This window comes from Aphis gossypii, chromosome 1 (genome assembly GCF_020184175.1).
Source record: "Aphis gossypii isolate Hap1 chromosome 1, ASM2018417v2, whole genome shotgun sequence".
Taxonomy (NCBI): Eukaryota; Metazoa; Arthropoda; class Insecta; order Hemiptera; family Aphididae; genus Aphis; species Aphis gossypii.
This window is the reverse complement of record NC_065530.1, coordinates 84,485,693-84,503,863: the sequence shown is the minus strand read 5'-3', so window position 1 is coordinate 84,503,863 and position 18,171 is coordinate 84,485,693. Positions and strand designations below refer to the sequence as shown.

Below are 18,171 nucleotides of genomic sequence, written 5' to 3'. Positions count from 1 at the left end.
CAACTAATGAGAAACTTTTCAACAACAGCAGCTCGAAATAGTCATGCATATGGAGGACCTGGATCTAATTTGCCATTTGATGTAAATAGCAAGTATAAATTTACAGCTCTACTAGCAGTGTTTTTCAGTACTGGATTTGGACTTCCATTTCTAATGGTCCGATTTGTTAGACACAGGGCATTATAAAAGATCCAAAGATAACTTATTGTAATTAACCATGTAGATTGTTACCTAAAAAAAAAAAAAATACTAACACTAGTCAGTAGTTTTAAGAAATGTAATTTTTATGTTTTGTTTGTATTTTTTAATAAAAATCTTCTGTAATAATGGTTTACTGAAGAAAATTGTACTTAATAATTTTATTAAATAAAGTAAATAAAATATGTTATTCATGTAGTTATTATTTATTAGTAAAAATTATTACATACATATAAATATATCAATTATAATGTTTATATAGGTAAATATATGAACAGTATGATTTCAATATCTCAATTTTAAATTACCAGAAATACACTAACTTCATTTATTTAAGTTTTGATGGTGACATATCAAAGTTGACATGAAAATTATTCCCACGATTTAAAAAATATAATACTTGAACTTATCATAACCTATTTTTCAATAATATGTAAGATGATTTAAAACCCAGGTATACTAGAGTGAAATTTTCACTCTAAATAGTCATTATTATGTAAATTATTTTAAATTCTATTTATTTTAATAGAATTATTAAAATAAAAATAAAAATACTTCAAGACAAATGGAGTGTAACATAGAAGTAAATATTTTTAAAGGAGAAAAAATGATAGAAAAATTAAAATACAAAACAGAGCTTTTAGGTTTAGTTATAGAAAGGATTGTATGTAATCCAATGAGCTCGAGTTTGATTCTTGTCGTCTTCATGACTTGTGAATAATGACTTATATACATTGGTTGCAGTTTGGTCTTTAGAAATGCTGTGTGCAAGTTTTGCTTTTTTGTACACAGGATCTTCTAATTTGCGGCAGTTAGCAGAGGTGACGGAAGAACTTGATCCTGCAGCACTAGGGATTGGTCCTAAATCAAATTTAATATAATTAATATTAATTAATCAAATAAAATAAAATCATTTTAAAAATTGTTATACTTTTTATTTGTTCTTTCTTTATATGTTCCTTTTTTATTTCCTTCTTAACATCAATATTTTCAGTTTTAACAGGTATGATTGATGATGGAATAATTGGTTTTTCATCTTCATCAACTGGTTCTTCTTTAACTACAACTTCTTGTTTGACTTTATTTTTTTTACTCTTAATCTTATCTTTGCGTTTAGCCAATTTGGCTTTCATTAATGTTACATCTTCTTCGGTCGGATTTAATATAACAATATCATCATCTTCATACTCCATTACACAATTAACACACTTGTTATCCGCACCGAGTTTAAGACCTCTCTCTGAAATAACACATCCACATTTCCACAAAAAACAGAATTTCGATCTATCATTCATTTCAAGACCAACTAAAGGGCATATGTAAGGTGAACTATTATCATCAATATATCCTCCAACACTTTGAGCTTTTCCGTTGAACGCTGGATTGGGAGTTAATTTCAAAGCTTTTATATCCTATAAAAATATTAATACAATTTAAATTATTAAATATGCATTAAAAAATAAATAAACAAGCATACTTTTAAACTCTTAATGTGTGCTGAAGCTTCAGGAAATGGAGTTTTATTTACTAAATGCTGTAGAACTGATTCTTTATTGTATAAGAGCCCCATGCCACAAGCGACTATTGGTGGTCGAAGAGGTCCTTGAGTCAAGTGACAATTACGCCAACGATATAACTGCATGGATGATTTATCTTTCTACAATTTCAATAGCAAAATAACAAAATTATAATTCAAATGATAAATTTGTAATTAGGAAAAAATAAAGTATTTTATTTTAAAACAAAATCCCCTTTTTTTACCTTCTAAGTGACATTCTACTTTTTAGGAAGTGGCCCCATTTCACATGTCTAAGTATTGAAGATGGTTCTTGATTAACTAGACAAGTCTAGTTACCCAAAGGATTATGCAAGGGGAGTTGTCGATTAGTCATTACTAACCGGCTTGCTCTGGAGTCCTGAAGCCACCACGCGCAAAAATCCTACATGGTTACATCAGAAACGCACCAAAACATTAGTTCAGACCCACTTGGCCACGGGTGACCCCCAAAGTATATCATTTTATCTACTAATATTATTACATCATATTTTAGTTTAAGGATTTTAACCTTTTCTGGGATATGGAATTCTATAACAAATAGGGTATAGCACTATAGCACTAAAACAATTTCCCTAGTTATTTTTTATTTTTACAATAATTACAATGAAAACTTTTTATAATGAAAAACTCTATATAACGTAAAAATTGCATAGTAATGGTTGGTTTAGCTTATACGCCACGGGTCAACTCATTCTTTACAGTGTATTAATCACTCTGAATAATGAAAATGTTTCTTTGAATATTTTATATGTTATCGTATTAGAAATTATAAAAGTAATTGGCATAAATGCTGAGATTTCTAAGTACCTACGGTTACATTTTTTTATTATCTACTTTTATAATCGTAATAATACTGTTATAAATACTTATAATACAATATATTTTAATAAAATAATAAATACGTAATTAACTATTCATGTAAACATAATGATATGTATGATAAATAATAATATATGAAGTCATAACTTAATACATAAATAATAAAAATTTTGTTTTTTTTTTTAAATCTCTGGGCCTCTCAGATTCATTAAAATGAGCTTTCACTGTATTTAATAGCACTGTTAATTTAAATTTCAGTGCAGTGCCTGTTGTTCTTTTGATTGTATGGTTAGGTTATAAAATTTGTATGAAAATAGAACTATCTTGGAAAGAGGATTATCATTTTTAACTTCCTATCTTTTTCAGGATTTAATTTTTATCGCAATTAATGTAGAATATTCTGACTTAAGTAAATATTTAATAAAAAATTGAATAAAAGATGTCAGTCTTTCGCTTATGCATAAAACTCTGATAATGCATACTAAATTCAATGTCTTGCATTTTTTTAATTTTGAGTTGTTTGGACTTCCTACTTATCTGTGAACCATCAGCTTATAGTTAAAAGCTCTAGGTTAAAATATGAAAAAAATAATTTATTATTTTTTAGAGATATCTAATTTCAATAATTTTGCATAATTTTTTCATATCGGTAGAATAAATAGCATTTCTGTTTTAGTAATGCTTTAAGTTTTTTATTGACTATTGTTTACATTTCATAAATATATGATGAAATAGGCAGGGTTGCTTATTAATTGTACACATATCATTATAAATTATTAATTAAGTTTATTAAATAACAAAAAATTAATGCTTTTCATTATTCAGGTGCTGACCTTCATTGCATTACTTATCTTCTCTACTAAAATCTAAATGGCACATTAGATATTAACAACCTTAGGTATAATAGTATATTATATATTATGTAGTAAAAATTTCATTGTTCCTAACTACTTCTCCAAAACCTATTTCCTCCTAATCTAGCTTCCCATCTTTTGACCTAAACCACCAAAATCGATTTATATAAACAACGCAATATTACACTAATTCTATGAATTTGAATTTTTAGCTGTATTCTGTAATTATAAATTGTTAGATGCAATTCAAATTGATATATTTTAGTATAATCATCTATATTATATACTACTACATTAGGTATTTATGTTGTAAACATAAATAAACATATTCATGAGTTGAGGATTAACATTATTAGTTACAAAAATTGTAATGATTCCAGTCTCCACTGGAGTAGTGTTGACATTTGGTAATCATAGCCCATGTGTATATTCATTGAATTATTTACCAGTTTATTATTATATACAATTAATGATGTCACATAAACATTAGCTATGAATTAACTCTTGATGAAGTAAAGTACATACCTGTTCGGGTTTCTTTTTGGTCCGTACAAGCTCGTCCCTCTTGGGTATAGTTCCACCGTCGCATCCCATCTCGAACGATTAGGTATAATTCTTTGGACAGGAAAATAAACTATTATTGGCACTACACAATGATTAATTTGTATTTAGTATTTACACGTCCACCCTCACAAAAGAAACTCTAAAACTATAGGTAATAATAATTATTCCCTAATAATATTATCACACAGAATATATCTATACAGATTCTAAATAGAAATCTGTGGTATTATCATAAAATAAACATAGTCTGTTTTCACGTCCTGTCCTCTGATTGGTCTTAATATTGATAATAACTTGATATCAAAATAATACCACAATGATACGATGATTCAATGATTGACGATATTTTATTATCATTTATCGCAGATTATGAAAATTTAATAAATTTCCAGCATAAATAATTATTCATAAAACTATAGATTTACTTTAAATAACATTATTTTATACATTATCATCATAGGAGACTACTATACTCAGTATTAAGATCTATTATAGATGATTGAGTATTGACTCAGTATAGCCCATGAACTAAGATACTAAAGATAGGTAGGCAATTAGGTAAGATCTTAGTTCATGGTATAGCTTATAGCCCGTAGACCACAATTATTATAATTAGATATATTAATTATTATTATTTATTACTTATATGATGTATGAGCAGTATATATAGAATATAGAAACGATGAATATAAGGCATGTTAAAAAATTCAAAATATTTTCATACAATTGATGGTCTGTTTTAACCACGGATAAATATTTATCCGTATTTATCCGTGGTTTTAACTAACCTATCATTCATTACGGAAAATTTTTGTTCTATAATACAAAATTTAACTTAACCATCTTCAAATGCCTATAAATATAAATAGTGTTAATTTATTTACCAGTCGTAATGATATACACAATTTAAATAGTACCCACAATATTTTTAAATTCCTGTAAATACAACTAGTAAGAAATATTGAAAATTGACCTAATCTACTTTTGACGTTCCAAAGTACCCACTGTATCAAATAGGTTACCTGAAATAACCTTCATCATTGATGATTGAAAAAAAAATTTAAAATTTGACATCATACAAAAATAACACTGTACAACTTCAAACTAATATATTCCTTGCTCTGCTCAAGATTCTAAAACATTTTTTCTTATGACTTAGTTTTATCAAGACCATTGATATCAAATATTAATATCTATACAATATGTAGTTTTTTTGATTTCAATAAATCATAATATGAATAAAAATATTATAATGTAGTTTTAATCCAGTTTGTAAAAATAATAAGCAAAAGCTATACTTATTTTATATTGAAAAGAGATTGCTGATATTCAATAGGTACGAATACTTTATTCGTAGACTTCACAGTTTCTGCTATTATTGTATACTTGAATATTTCACAGATTTATATGCTATATTTTATACATCACTCTAGTCTTTATTTTTTTCTGTTTGAATACTAAAATAATAAAATGAACATGATTTTAAAGTAATTTATACATCAATTAATTTTTACAAAAAGACATGATCTTAACAACATGCTATATTTAGATATCTAATGAATTATCATAGTATTTTACTTGGGCTAGGTTATTCTAATCAATTAAATAATTAACTTTATTTATTATCCATGAATATTTCAACCAATTTAATATATTTACATAATTCATATGTACCTACCTATCTATTGATTTAAAATATTTGTTTATATCACAAAGTAAAAAACATCAATATATTGAAATATACAACTTATAATTTATATTAAATTAAAATAATACAAATAATTTATAAAAAATAGTAATGTATGTCTGATATAATAAAAAAAATGAAAATGTTACTATATCACATTATTATGTTACGTATTGGGTGCTAATCTATTATAGAAAGCTTGGTACTCAGGTATCAAACATTTTTTAGGATCTGGTGATGGATCTTTAAGAAGAAAATCAGCCAGAAATGGAGCTGCTAATAGTAATATGCCCTTGACAGCAATTTCGTTTAGAGGAACAGGAATATTACCAAACCCTTGGTCAACGATACAATGAGTAGACTGCAATAGTTCTCTGAATAAAAATAAAAGTTGTAATAAAACAAAAAATTCAATTATAAGTTAATAGTTATACTTACTTTTTATCTAATACCATCCCACCACCTGCTTGTATAAGACGCTTTAAAGCTTGATATCTATTCTCAGAAGTCAATAGTACAGCTTTCATACCACTAAATGCTGCAGCTTTACCAGAACGAATTTTAGAACGCCACCGATAACCTGCTGCGTGTAATGGTGTTGATAAACTTAAGTCAGATAAAGGATTTCCCCATTCATATTTGTCTTCCTACAAAAGTAAACAAATTAAAACACATAAAACTTATTCAACTGTGTATTTAAAAGAATTAAGTTGTATATTAAATTGTACTTACTGGCAAAAAACAATTTTCCTCTAAACAGTCATCAATATAGCTTGGATGTAATATCCATTTTCCAGAAGCAAGTGAACATAAATATTTTTCACTTTTACTGGGCTGGTGCATAAGAACATGAGTAACATCTTCACAAAAAATTGCACTTCGCAATACTTGAGCACCAAGTTTTTCAATAGCATTTTCATACTTTTGTCGGTCCTATTCAAATAAATAAATTTTTTTAAATTTTTTAAATAGACTAAAATAAACAAAGTATAAAATTAAAATATGTATTTACACTGCTATTCACACTGGTTAATATAAACTTTTTATTGCACTCGGACAGTCTTTTTAGCTGAAATGTATGAAACATATTATACAAAGACATAAGTAAACATTATTTTTTTAACTTACTCTGGCTTTTTCTTGTTGTTCAGTTGGATCTTCCCAACCAACAGAACATTGTTGTGATGATTCTACAACTCGTTCTTTAAATAGAGAGTTTCCTAAATAAATAAGCATTTTATTGTTACAGAAAAATCAAATATAATTGCAAAATTGATGTTAAGTAAACACTATGTAAACCTATTTTAATTTTATAAGAATATATGTATTATTTATTTATTTTAACAATAACTAGATTATCAAGCGATACTTAGTTAAATGTATACATAAATATGGTAAATAAATCCAAAATATTGTTTAATTATTTATTGAAATTCATTGATGATTGGTTATTGATTGAAAATTTAAAAAAAAAACATACAATATAACAATATATTTATAAATATAAATTAAATATTAACAAATATTTTTATATGGAACAAGTAAAATGGGGAAAACCAAACTATTTTCGGCATACAGGTACCGTTAGTCTTAATCTGGACTGGCATATGGTATATTATTAACATTGAAAAGCATTTGCTCAACATCTAAATTATTTTTAGATTTGATATGTTGCATCAGTTAAATCACTCATTTTATGAAATGTATCAATTTAGAGAAAATGATATTTAATACACTATATGTCTACATGGAACATTTTTAACCTTTTCATAAAATCGATGAAATTCATTTTATTCATTTTGTGTAATATTACTAGGTATTATATACAAGAATTTTTAGTGTTGGGTAATAATATATGATATAATATACCTAATTTTTTTTTAAAATAATTTAATATTAAAATTAAATTATAAATTTTATTTAACTTTATTTTATATTTTTACAAACCTCATCACTTGTTAAAAATTACTCACATTTTTTTAAGCAATCTCCATCATACATTATATACATTTAACTTTACAAGCTTTGACTGTGCATTGCTTAAATAATGCATTAAATGCAATCAGTTCACTTTATTCATATGATCACTCCAAATTCAGCTGTGACCTCGGCTGGGACTAATATACATCTCGAAAAATTGGTCTAGCAATCAACAATGATAGCTACAAAGTTGCAAATAGCTGGATAAAGAATGGGAATCATCTCAGGTCTAATACTAAGACATTTACCTTTTCTTTAGTATCCCACCAGTTTATCTCTTGATTACAACTTCCCTGGCAGGAAAGTTCAACTTAAAACTGGATTTACATAGGTAATGGGAATACGTGGGAATATGAAAATTTAATCAAAACAGCAAAGATGAAGACATATCATGAATAAATTGAGCAATATTTTTAATCTAATATGAGGTTGCGGTCACCTTATTTAAAAAAATATAATATACATTTTACAAGAATACCTCCAAGAGTAACTTTAAAGAAAATCTTTAGGCGATTGACAACTGGACCTTACCTAAAGTAATAAAATAGTTAAAATAAATCTATACATTAATTTATAATTTATACTGAAATTACTTCATTTATTGTTTAAAATATTTAGTTTATTTTTTATCAACATTGAAACTGTTTAGCTCTAGTTGAAGTTATATTATTTATGTTAGGTTTTTATTCTTCACATAGCATAAAATAAATAAACTTTAAAGTTAAAGTTCACAATTACTAAAAAAAAACTTTTTAGCATAATATACCTAGTCTAGTTTACTAAATTAATTTTAATAATTATTTATGTGTTTATTTGTTTAATAATATCATTAAAATCAATATAAGAAGATTATGAGTACCAATGAGGATTTAAAAATAAGGATTTATTGATTTAAATAAAGTTTTAGAATGTTATAAAACAATTAAATACAGTATCCTAATTTATTTTTTTACTCTAAATCACTATAAAAATTTAAACTAAGCACTAACTTGCATAATCATCTTGACTTTCAGACTCTGTTCGGGAAAGAGGAATTTCTGGTTCTCTTGATGCACATAGATCTTGTTGGAGTTCTTCTATAGTTCTAAAATAAGCAAAATTCACTTAAAAATAAAATTGTATAGTTAAAAAATTAAAGACAAACCTCCTAAATTCTTGTTTATCTAATGATTGCTGCTTAGTATCCTAAAATTATAAATTATTTAATTATTACTTTTATATCAAGTAAAGTTTATTATTAGCTTACAATATTTGGTGATACTGTATTGGATTTATTATTTTGAACTTTTGATAGTTGTGATGTGTTGTGCAAGCTTTTAGACATACCTGGAGAATGGTATGATAAACTTAAACTTTTCAATGTATCATTTGAATTAATGCTCATTGAACTTATTTCATTTGTTTCCTAAACATAAAAATAATTATAAAATTATATTTATATAAATTACATAAAAGATTATGAATTATTATAATATTAAATGGCTTTTGGAACTGTAGTTTCAGAAATATATACTTGTTAATTTTTTGCATTCTATAATATGTACTTTATTAAAAGTAATGAACCTATAATACTATAAAAATATTAACTATTGTAAATAAATATATAATTTTATTGGTTTAATTTAAAAATTATATTATAAATATTTACTTCTTGCTGATTACTATTAGCATGTGGGTATTGTGGATGTAAAGATTTATTCCATAATTGGCGTTTGAGCTCGGTTAGTGGCTAGTAAATAACATAAAATATTTTAAATATAAACAATAAAAATTTTCTTGGAAAAAATAACTTACAGTGCTATTTCGGTTTTTTAACTTAGGTTGTGATAGTTCATCAGCACCATCTGGAAAAGTGTCTACCCATCTGAAAAAAAATAAAACTATTATATAAAAGTAAAAAACATATTATTTCTATGTCATAACTATAAAAGGCCACAAAATTAATAATTTTGTAATATTCCAAGTATATTATAACAATTAAAAATATTGTTGTGACTATCATCTCATATTATTATTGGATACAAATTTGGTCTTTATTAAAACTATAGAATGGTAGCCATACAGAATGGTTTTTATGAATAATGTGAACATCCATTTAATAATCGAATCATAAATCATCACCATCATTATGTAATTCAAAACTATGAATAGACATAATAATAAATGACTATCTATTTTTAAACTTATTATTAGTTGTTAGTATAACTTTAACTATAAAGAGTATTTTTAATATAAATAATAACATAATGGTTTGGTACATACTTTTTCCATTTTTTTTTTGTTTCTGGTGTAACAGGATCATTATAAAATATTTGTCCATATGGAGTATCTGGAGTTTTTAAGTTTTCAATGAAACTTTTTGAAGCAACCGGTGTGGAACAACTTGATCTCAAGCGAGCTATTGCTGGCTTATATTTGTTTGAAGGCGAATCTAAAACTTGAGAGGTAGGAACCATAATTTCCATTGAACATTTCTTTTTTAGTGGTGGTTCAATATCATCCTCAGTATCTTTAAGTGGTACTGCTAATTCAGAATCAATATCATTTTCTTGTATTGCAAGTATTGTTAATTTTTGAGTAAATGATGTAGAGCTATCATTATTAATATCATTTTTAACTTTAGAAGATGAAGGAAATGTAGAATCCAGAATTGAAGATTTATTAGCTAATGGAAATTTAATTATTTTAGTTAGTATTTTTGAAACAATATTAAAATGAACACAATTAAAATAGTGTATTTACCATTGGAAACAATTGGAAATTTATCTTCTGGTAAACGACGTTTGCATGTAACACATTTAAGTAGCCAATCTTTAGATACAACTGGTACGCCCCATTTAACTGAGGCTTCATATTTAGGCCCTTCTGGTGTTGAACAAATAAGATGAGTTGTCATCATAATGTTATCATCTGGTTTTGTTTTTCTTGACAATGCATCTTGAAAACTAAAAAAGAGTAAGTGTTGAAATAAATTCATGATTACAAATTACAAAATAATAAATGATTATATTCTTACTTTGCTCCAAGAAGTAGTGAAACTTCTTTTAAGAAATACCTTTCAGACCCTGTATAATTAGTGATGCTAATTACACAGCTTTTTAGAGGAGTAGACCCACTAAAAATTACTGGTTTATGATAATATTCAATAGGAATTTGTTCAACATTATTATAACAATCTTCCTAATTATAACAACAAAAATAATTAATTACAATTTTATAAAAGTTTAATATTTATAGGTACATTAAATTGTGTTTTCACGAGAATACATTTAAGTTTAAGATATAATACGCAGACCAAATGTTGTCTTATGTTGATATAAATTAACAATGTACTTACTATCCAAAGACAACTAACTATGGTGGCATTAATACTTAAAGATTTCTCATTGAATACAATAGGTACAACAACATAATTAATTTTTCCTCGATAACTACGTGTATTAACTGCTACACCACCCATAGATATTATTTTACTTTTTATGGATGGCAATTGATGAGAATCCAAATCATGAAGAAGGATAGTTAAGCCTATAAAAAAAATATAGTAGATAATATAAACATTATTTTATATTGTAGATAGTAGTAATTTATAGTAATAATAATTATTACAACCTTCTAATACAGATTCAAGTTTACTATCTTGAGTGGACATAGTATCTTGAGTTGTACAAGAAGATTTTTCACTTTGAGTATCATCAAAATTAGTGGTTTCTAAAAATTATAACATAATAATTAATACATTCACTGTATGAGTAAAATATATGAGAAATATTTAATAATTTTAAATGTCTATTGATGTAGTTAAATTCAACTTAATTAAATTTGAAATTATTTGCTTTTGTAAGATAATTGTAAAATATTTAATTTTAGAATTTTTAATATATTGGATTAATATTTTTTTTAAATAAATAAATGGATAAATAATTCAGCATGCAAACTGAAAAATTGTAAATTGTATAGTATACTAACCAACATTTAAATATTGATCGATAAAATTATCCAACGGTGGATTATTGGTAGATGAAGTTTGCAGTTTAGGTTTATCAACTACTTTTGGTTGAGAAAGTGTAGAATTTTTCATCATATATAATCCCTAAAAAAATAATTACAATTATACATAATTTGCAACAGTATTATAAAACTAGTTAAAACTAGAAAGTACCAAATTACTGAAACATTTTGGACCACTTTTAGCTAAATGCTAGAATCTGTTCACTTTATTTTAAATTTTATATTCATTAAGTCTAAGTAACTTTTAAACAAATATAACAACTAGTAAATAATAATTATAACATTAAAAATTGTTATGCTTGTGAAATTAAATAAACCAAAATTAAAAGAATTAAAAACAAATGTAATAATTTAAAATGAAAATTTAAGAACCATAAAATGTACACTGGAATTGTTGACCATTTGCATAAACACGTGGTTCAATTTTATATGATAATTAATTTTGAGGTAAGTAATACATTAATAAATATAATACAATAAAAAACTAATATCAAAATATACTAATAACAAAACTAAATATAATGACTACTTCTATTGAAATTATATTTGTATCTTTTTTTAGTGTATGATTAGTATGTTAAGTGCTAAGTATAAATTAAAATAATACCTTTTTACTGAGAGGAGATGGAGATTCTGGTGTAAATGAATGAGATGAATCCATAGCTAGGAACTGATCTTCTGGAGCAGTACACTTTAAATTTATACTTTCAAGTAACCAATTAAAACTCACTACATGAGGTCTAAAATATAATATATGTGTTTTAAATTACAAGATAAAACTATAAGGTTTTTTAGTTTTAAGTTTGTTTATTAAGAAGACACCACACTTTTAAAAGGTTTGATATAGGCTTATATAAATAAAAGACACATTCTAATTAATTGTAAGAATAAGTAAAGAACTTATTATTAGTTCCACACTTATACTATAGTTATTTATTGAATGATTACAAAATAATATCGAAAACAAGTTTCACAGAGGAAAGAACTAAGAAGGCTCTTTTCATTGAACTTTTATTTATTATAAAATGATAAAAATATAGACTTCAAAAAAAAAAAAAAAAAAAAAAATGGTAATATAAAAAACAACTTGGCAGTCCTAATATTTCTGTTATTATGAGAATGTAGTTTCTCATAATAAGATTTATAGCCAAAGTAGTTTTTACTCATTAAAAAAAGTTTTAAATTTACACTTAGTGGATGTGCAGTATTTTCTTAATTACAACTAATTACTGCATTAAACATGGAAGGTATATTTACTTTTCTTGAATAGAATGTAACAATTTTGCAAGTGATGCAGAAAAATCACCAACTACAATGTGGGTTATAGATGCATTTAGTTCTGTGTATCTAATTCCACCAGTAGAAATTACAATACGTTTTAGTTTTTCTTCTTCGCTTAAAGTAAATCCACTAAAATAAATCTAATATACAAAAAATTAAGTTTTAACTGAGTATATAATATTTAAAAAGCATTGTTTAATAAATTTACTTTACAACCATCCAAAATTGTGCCGGCTTTTTTAACTTCTGCTAAACTTAAATCATTTAAAATATCTCTATAATTTATTTGTTTTGAGTGATCTATAATACAATATAATGTACAATTTTAAAATATCAATATAATTTTGAATTATAGAAAAGTAACAATTTAAAGTATCAATAACTTATTAGTTATTAATAACGGTACAATAAAATAATACACTCACATTGACCATTATTTTTTTTCGGAGTAGTACAATTCTCTTGTGATCTATGATTATTAATTTTTTGACGCTTTAGCATTTCACAGTTATTTATTGTTTCTTCAATTGTAGATTTTGGTTCAGCAACAATTCCACTTATATCATTTTGAGAAAAGTTAGCTAAAAAGCAAATAAATTTAAGAATTATAAATGATATATTATAATAGTTTTATTTCTTTTAGATCATACGCTTAACATTTGATGAGGCAGGAGTTGAACTAAGCATACTATTTTTGACAATATAGTCTTGAGTATCTATTATGTAACCCTTTTGAACACTGTCATAAATCCAAGATGGCTTTAAACATAACAAACCCCATTGTTGTGCATAAGTGAACTTTTGGCCTGTAGGCTTCATTATGATCAGTATGTTAGTTTCATCTTTCTTCATTTGGGGAGTATATTTACCACCTAAATAACAAAAACAATTTTGGAATATGGGATAAAAGTATAACAGTGAAACCTTGATAAGTCAAATTCATATTAAACAAATTTTCAATGGTTTGAAAAAATTTCTAAGTTATTTAAATTAAGTAACTTATAATTTATATTACCATTTGCATCAATTAAAGTGATAAGTTTTTCTCTATCTTTTCCTTCTAGTCCAGAAGTAGTTATTTCAAGTTTATAAAATGGAGGACATTTGTATTTATCAAACTTAGTTTCTGTAGCTACTATGTTACATATTAAGCTTTCTTCCCAAACAGCATCAACCCATTCTTCAGTCATAATATTTATTCCATTTTCAATAGCTTTCTGAACAAAATCATACAATTTTAAATTAATATAAGTATGTCATAATATAAATGAATACTTACAATGTGTTTTGTAGATCCTGCTTTTCCGACCATTAAATGAGTAGTACTGTCTCGTAAATTATGAGAGAAAATTCCACCCATACGTTCAACCTTTTCCTTTACTCTTTCCTAAACATTATGATATTATAATAATTATTTAATTTAATCAAAATAAAAGTACAATATTGATAGCAAAACTCTTATTTACTTTTTCTTTAGGGCTTAGATTTGAAATACTTAGTACAATGTCTCGCATTGCCATTGTATATATTGGTGAATTATTTTCTGGTATGGAAATTGCTTCAATAAAACATGTTCTTAAGCATATTGGGCTAACAATTCTGAAAAACAAATAATAATAATAAAATTAAAACTTAATAACAAATATTAAGGTACTAAATGGAAGTTTGCCTTATACATAAAATATAATATTCAACAAACTATATTTCTAAGATAATATAAAAATAATTAATAAGTATTGTATTTCAAAGTATTGTATAATAGAATTAATATGAACATATTACAATATTAAGCAAATAACAATAAAAATAGTACCTAATACAAAATAACAATATTTTAGTTAGTAATATTTAATCCGTCGTTACTCGTATTGTTTCCGTTGTAACTTTTACTCATATTACTCTAAATACTCTAAAGTTAAGAGTAAATAAATTAAAACCAACTTAGATATAAATAACTGGTTACCAAATTTTATTTAGACCATTATCATTAAATAAAATTACCTATATTATAAAAAAATTATTAAAAACTATTATGAACAAAAAACTGAGAATGAAGTATTCGCACGGGGTAAATTATTTCCAACCAAAACACTGATGCCGATCACTTAAAGCACTCCTAGCAACTGAACAAAAATCCAAGATAACACAGAACCAGTTACATTTTATCCATAAACACATTATTCAAGGCTATAGAAATATAAGAATATTTATTTTGACAATAACACTCATAAAATTTATAAATAAAAATAAGCAGGGTCATTATTTATCCCGTGCGAGTAACAACTAGTTAAATAAGAATTCTGCAGCACAACATAACAAGTAATTTTTGTATGGGGAGGTCTAAAATATATATTTTAATTTATTCTAATAAATTATTATTTTAATTTGCACCAATACGAAATAAAATTGATCAATTTTTATTATTAATTAAATACGGTTATGACTAAAATAGAACTCTAAATCTAGGGATCACTTGGTTACACCACTGTTCAAGTTTACTTTAGTTTGAAATGTTTGAATATAAAATATATCACCTTTGTTAAATAATCATTTAAAAATGTATGATACACCTATAACTAGTTATAACTAAATAATATGTACTTCATTTGGTTTCAACTAAGAGATAATTTTTTAAAAGTTAGTGGTAAAAGAAATGGATATTCATTTTTGTATGATAGCAGTATCCATATTCGTCAAACTGTAAGATTAATTAATTAATTATTGTAAAAGATTTATAATCCTCTATTACATATCATATACTGTAAATTAAATATTAAAATTCCAATGGCTTTTGCTGCCAAAAGTTAATTTAAATAAAAAATAAAATAGTAGAATGCTTATTATTTTAAACTTGAATTTGATATAAAATATGAAAAATAGTAGAAATTGCCAATTGGAGATCTGTAAAAGAAATATTGTAAAGATTTTATAGTAAACATAGAAATTATTTTCTTGAGAATAACTAAAAAAAATATATGTTTATAATGCATATTATAGTATAATATATTATATTAATTTTAAAATTTAAATATTCTTTATTTATTTTTTTATTTCAATTTAAACTGGCGATCCCAATGAAAATAATTACACAGAAATACTTAAAATCAATATTGATATGGGTGATTCAAACATACATCTAATGATTAAATTACAAAGCAATACATCAAAAAAATCAACAAAGCTAAAATCAAAAATATTAATATTAAAATTATTTTTAAGGGACATGAATCTAATGAAAGGATTCTTAATATTATACAACAAACATGGGAAAAGCACATAAAAAGTATAAACTAGTCTGGTTGTATGATCCGGTATTAAAAGTGTTAGTTTAGATAACACATCTGGACAGTAATTAAGTTATATGTATTTATAATAATACCTAATGATTTTTTTTAAGAAAAATATGTATAAAATTAATATTAATGAAATTGTAGTATTTAAAATTTAAATATGGTTAGATGAATGAGAATATATTTTTTTTTATTGAACAATAAATCTTAATAAGATTAATATAATAAATAATTATTAATTGTTTTATAATAAAAACAATTTTAATCATAAACTAATCAACATTTTTTACTAACACAGCTTTATTTTGCTTAGCAGCCATTAAAACGTGTCGAAAAGCAGGTCCTTCAAAATTTTCGTAAACAAAAACTTGACTTTTTTTCAATGATTTCATACTACAAACGTCTGATTCACTGATCACATTAGTGGTAAGTTCATGATTATTGCAATCCTATAATATAAATAAGATCTAAATATTTTATATTCTTGATTTATGAACCCCAAAAATACAAACGTCACCACTCACATGAAATGCCAGCTGCATAGTTTCAGACATATTTTCAATGTCTGTCTTATCTTCGGTAAGGACAAAAAACACTTGAATGGTATTTTTCTTTGATGACCACATTATTATATGAATTTAAGGAATATAATCACATAAAATACTATTTAAAGACACTCATTGTTAAGCAGTAGGTACTTAAAGCTAAAATATTTAATAGGTAATTTTGGATTTTTCAAATGAACAATAAGTAATATTTAGCGGGAGCGGGATCAACTTCTCTTATCATAATATCATATTGTGTGATAACATTTCTGATAATTTTGTAAAATTAATCTCCTCACCATGGTTACCTCACTGTTACCGCAGTACAGTAAAGAGTGCGATTGAATTTTTTTTTTAAATATTTCTAACGTAATTATTATTTATTTATATTTATTTATATATTTCAAGTTTCAACGCCTAACGGCAATTTACAAAGACAAATACATAAATATTGGTAAGTATTAGATAAGAATAAAAATAAAATTTCTAACAACCCCCTATTGAAGCCTATTAACTATAGACCTAATATTCCATAGTTCATGTAATAGGTCTATGATACCAACATTTTACTATTAGGCAGTAGGCACGGACTAAGATAAACTTTTATTAACGTTTATCTTAGTCCGTGCTATTAGGTATAGACTTTAAAGCCGCTACAGTTACTGAACCGAGATTGATGCCATAATTATATTAATATTTAAATATTTAAATTAAATACTTTAGTTTAAAATAATAACATAACTGCGGTTAAACTACTGCCAATCGTAATCTAACAAACTTATGTGCCTACTCTTACTAGTTATACTGAGTTATACATCATTATGGTGTGTACCTTATGGCTTATTGTCCATCATTAAATGTAGGTAATTTTTTTTATTTATTGCAGAATGTTCCGTCAAGGATATTATATATTTTTTTTTATGGATTGTGATCGCTTGCATCGTTTATCTTATTGTTTTTATTGTTTCAATTGAGATTTTAATCCACAAAGTGTACCGCAATATGTTCAATATCAAATCTACGGACTCTGGAAACCTGGAATGTCATTTTCTCCAAGTTTTTATTTTGATAAACCGTACGTTGACTTCCTATATTTTATAATAATTATACCTATTGTGAAACCAGTGACATATAGGTACCCATATTTTTAATACGGTAAGTTATTAAAATATTATATTTATTTCACAATTGCTTAATCGTTTATTTTTTTTTATACGTCCCTATATATTGAAAAAATAAAAACCAATGGTGTGTACCTAAGATCATATACGTATATTGTAAATGATCCGATGTGTGTACACTTACTGGATCATATGGTCCGTTTGAATAGTTTGATAATAAAATAAAAATAGTAAAATACAATTTAGTTTTGTTTGGTTTATCA

At 25.1% G+C, this 18,171-nt stretch overlaps 2 protein-coding genes across 3 annotated transcripts; both read right to left on the bottom strand.

Annotated features, from left to right (window-relative positions):
• Positions 1-383: 383 nt before the first annotated feature.
• On the bottom strand, positions 384-4,190 carry LOC114132020 (replication termination factor 2). Its single transcript, XM_027997393.2, has 4 exons — positions 3,955-4,190; positions 1,676-1,855; positions 1,130-1,610; positions 384-1,059 (listed from the first exon to the last, which is right to left on the bottom strand). The coding sequence occupies exons 1-4, from the start codon at positions 4,021-4,023 to the stop codon at positions 845-847; spliced, it is 945 nt and encodes a 314-aa protein (XP_027853194.1). The 5' UTR covers positions 4,024-4,190; the 3' UTR covers positions 384-844.
• A 1,534-nt stretch (positions 4,191-5,724) lies between these two features.
• Positions 5,725-17,014, bottom strand: LOC114130739 (DNA topoisomerase 2-binding protein 1-A). Of its 2 annotated transcripts, XM_027995819.2 has the most exons (26): positions 16,767-17,014; positions 16,537-16,691; positions 14,419-14,551; positions 14,232-14,339; positions 13,968-14,169; positions 13,603-13,824; positions 13,378-13,533; positions 13,161-13,252; positions 12,929-13,092; positions 12,279-12,411; positions 11,630-11,753; positions 11,273-11,371; positions 10,998-11,188; positions 10,677-10,840; positions 10,403-10,605; positions 9,923-10,325; positions 9,455-9,524; positions 9,309-9,389; positions 8,907-9,065; positions 8,805-8,845; positions 8,650-8,744; positions 6,809-6,900; positions 6,693-6,749; positions 6,413-6,613; positions 6,119-6,327; positions 5,725-6,054 (listed from the first exon to the last, which is right to left on the bottom strand). In XM_027995819.2, the coding sequence occupies exons 1-26, from the start codon at positions 16,866-16,868 to the stop codon at positions 5,847-5,849; spliced, it is 3,864 nt and encodes a 1,287-aa protein (XP_027851620.2). In that variant the 5' UTR covers positions 16,869-17,014; the 3' UTR covers positions 5,725-5,846. The 2 variants fall into 2 exon arrangements, with proteins under 2 accessions (XP_027851620.2, XP_050057130.1); XM_050201173.1 differs by lacking the exon at positions 16,537-16,691 and having other exon boundaries at positions 16,767-16,915.
• Between the last annotated feature and the right edge of the window lie 1,157 nt (positions 17,015-18,171).

Bases quoted from the DNA above. Each gene is read 5' to 3' on its own strand.
- LOC114132020 (XM_027997393.2), bottom strand. From the start codon at position 4,023: ATGGGATGCGACGGTGGAACTATACCCAAGAGGGACGAGCTTGTACGG. The intron at 1,611-1,675 runs GTATGCTTGTTT...ATATTTTTATAG, and splicing joins CACACATTAAGAGTTTAAAA to GATATAAAAGCTTTGAAATT. The intron at 1,060-1,129 runs GTATAACAATTT...AATTTGATTTAG, and splicing joins AAAGAAAGAACAAATAAAAA to GACCAATCCCTAGTGCTGCA.
- LOC114130739 (XM_027995819.2), bottom strand. From the start codon at position 16,868: ATGTGGTCATCAAAGAAAAATACCATTCAAGTGTTTTTTGTCCTTACC. The intron at 14,170-14,231 runs GTAAGTATTCAT...GATTTTGTTCAG, and splicing joins CAGGATCTACAAAACACATT to AAAGCTATTGAAAATGGAAT. The intron at 8,846-8,906 runs GTAAGCTAATAA...TTATAATTTTAG, and splicing joins ATACAGTATCACCAAATATT to GATACTAAGCAGCAATCATT.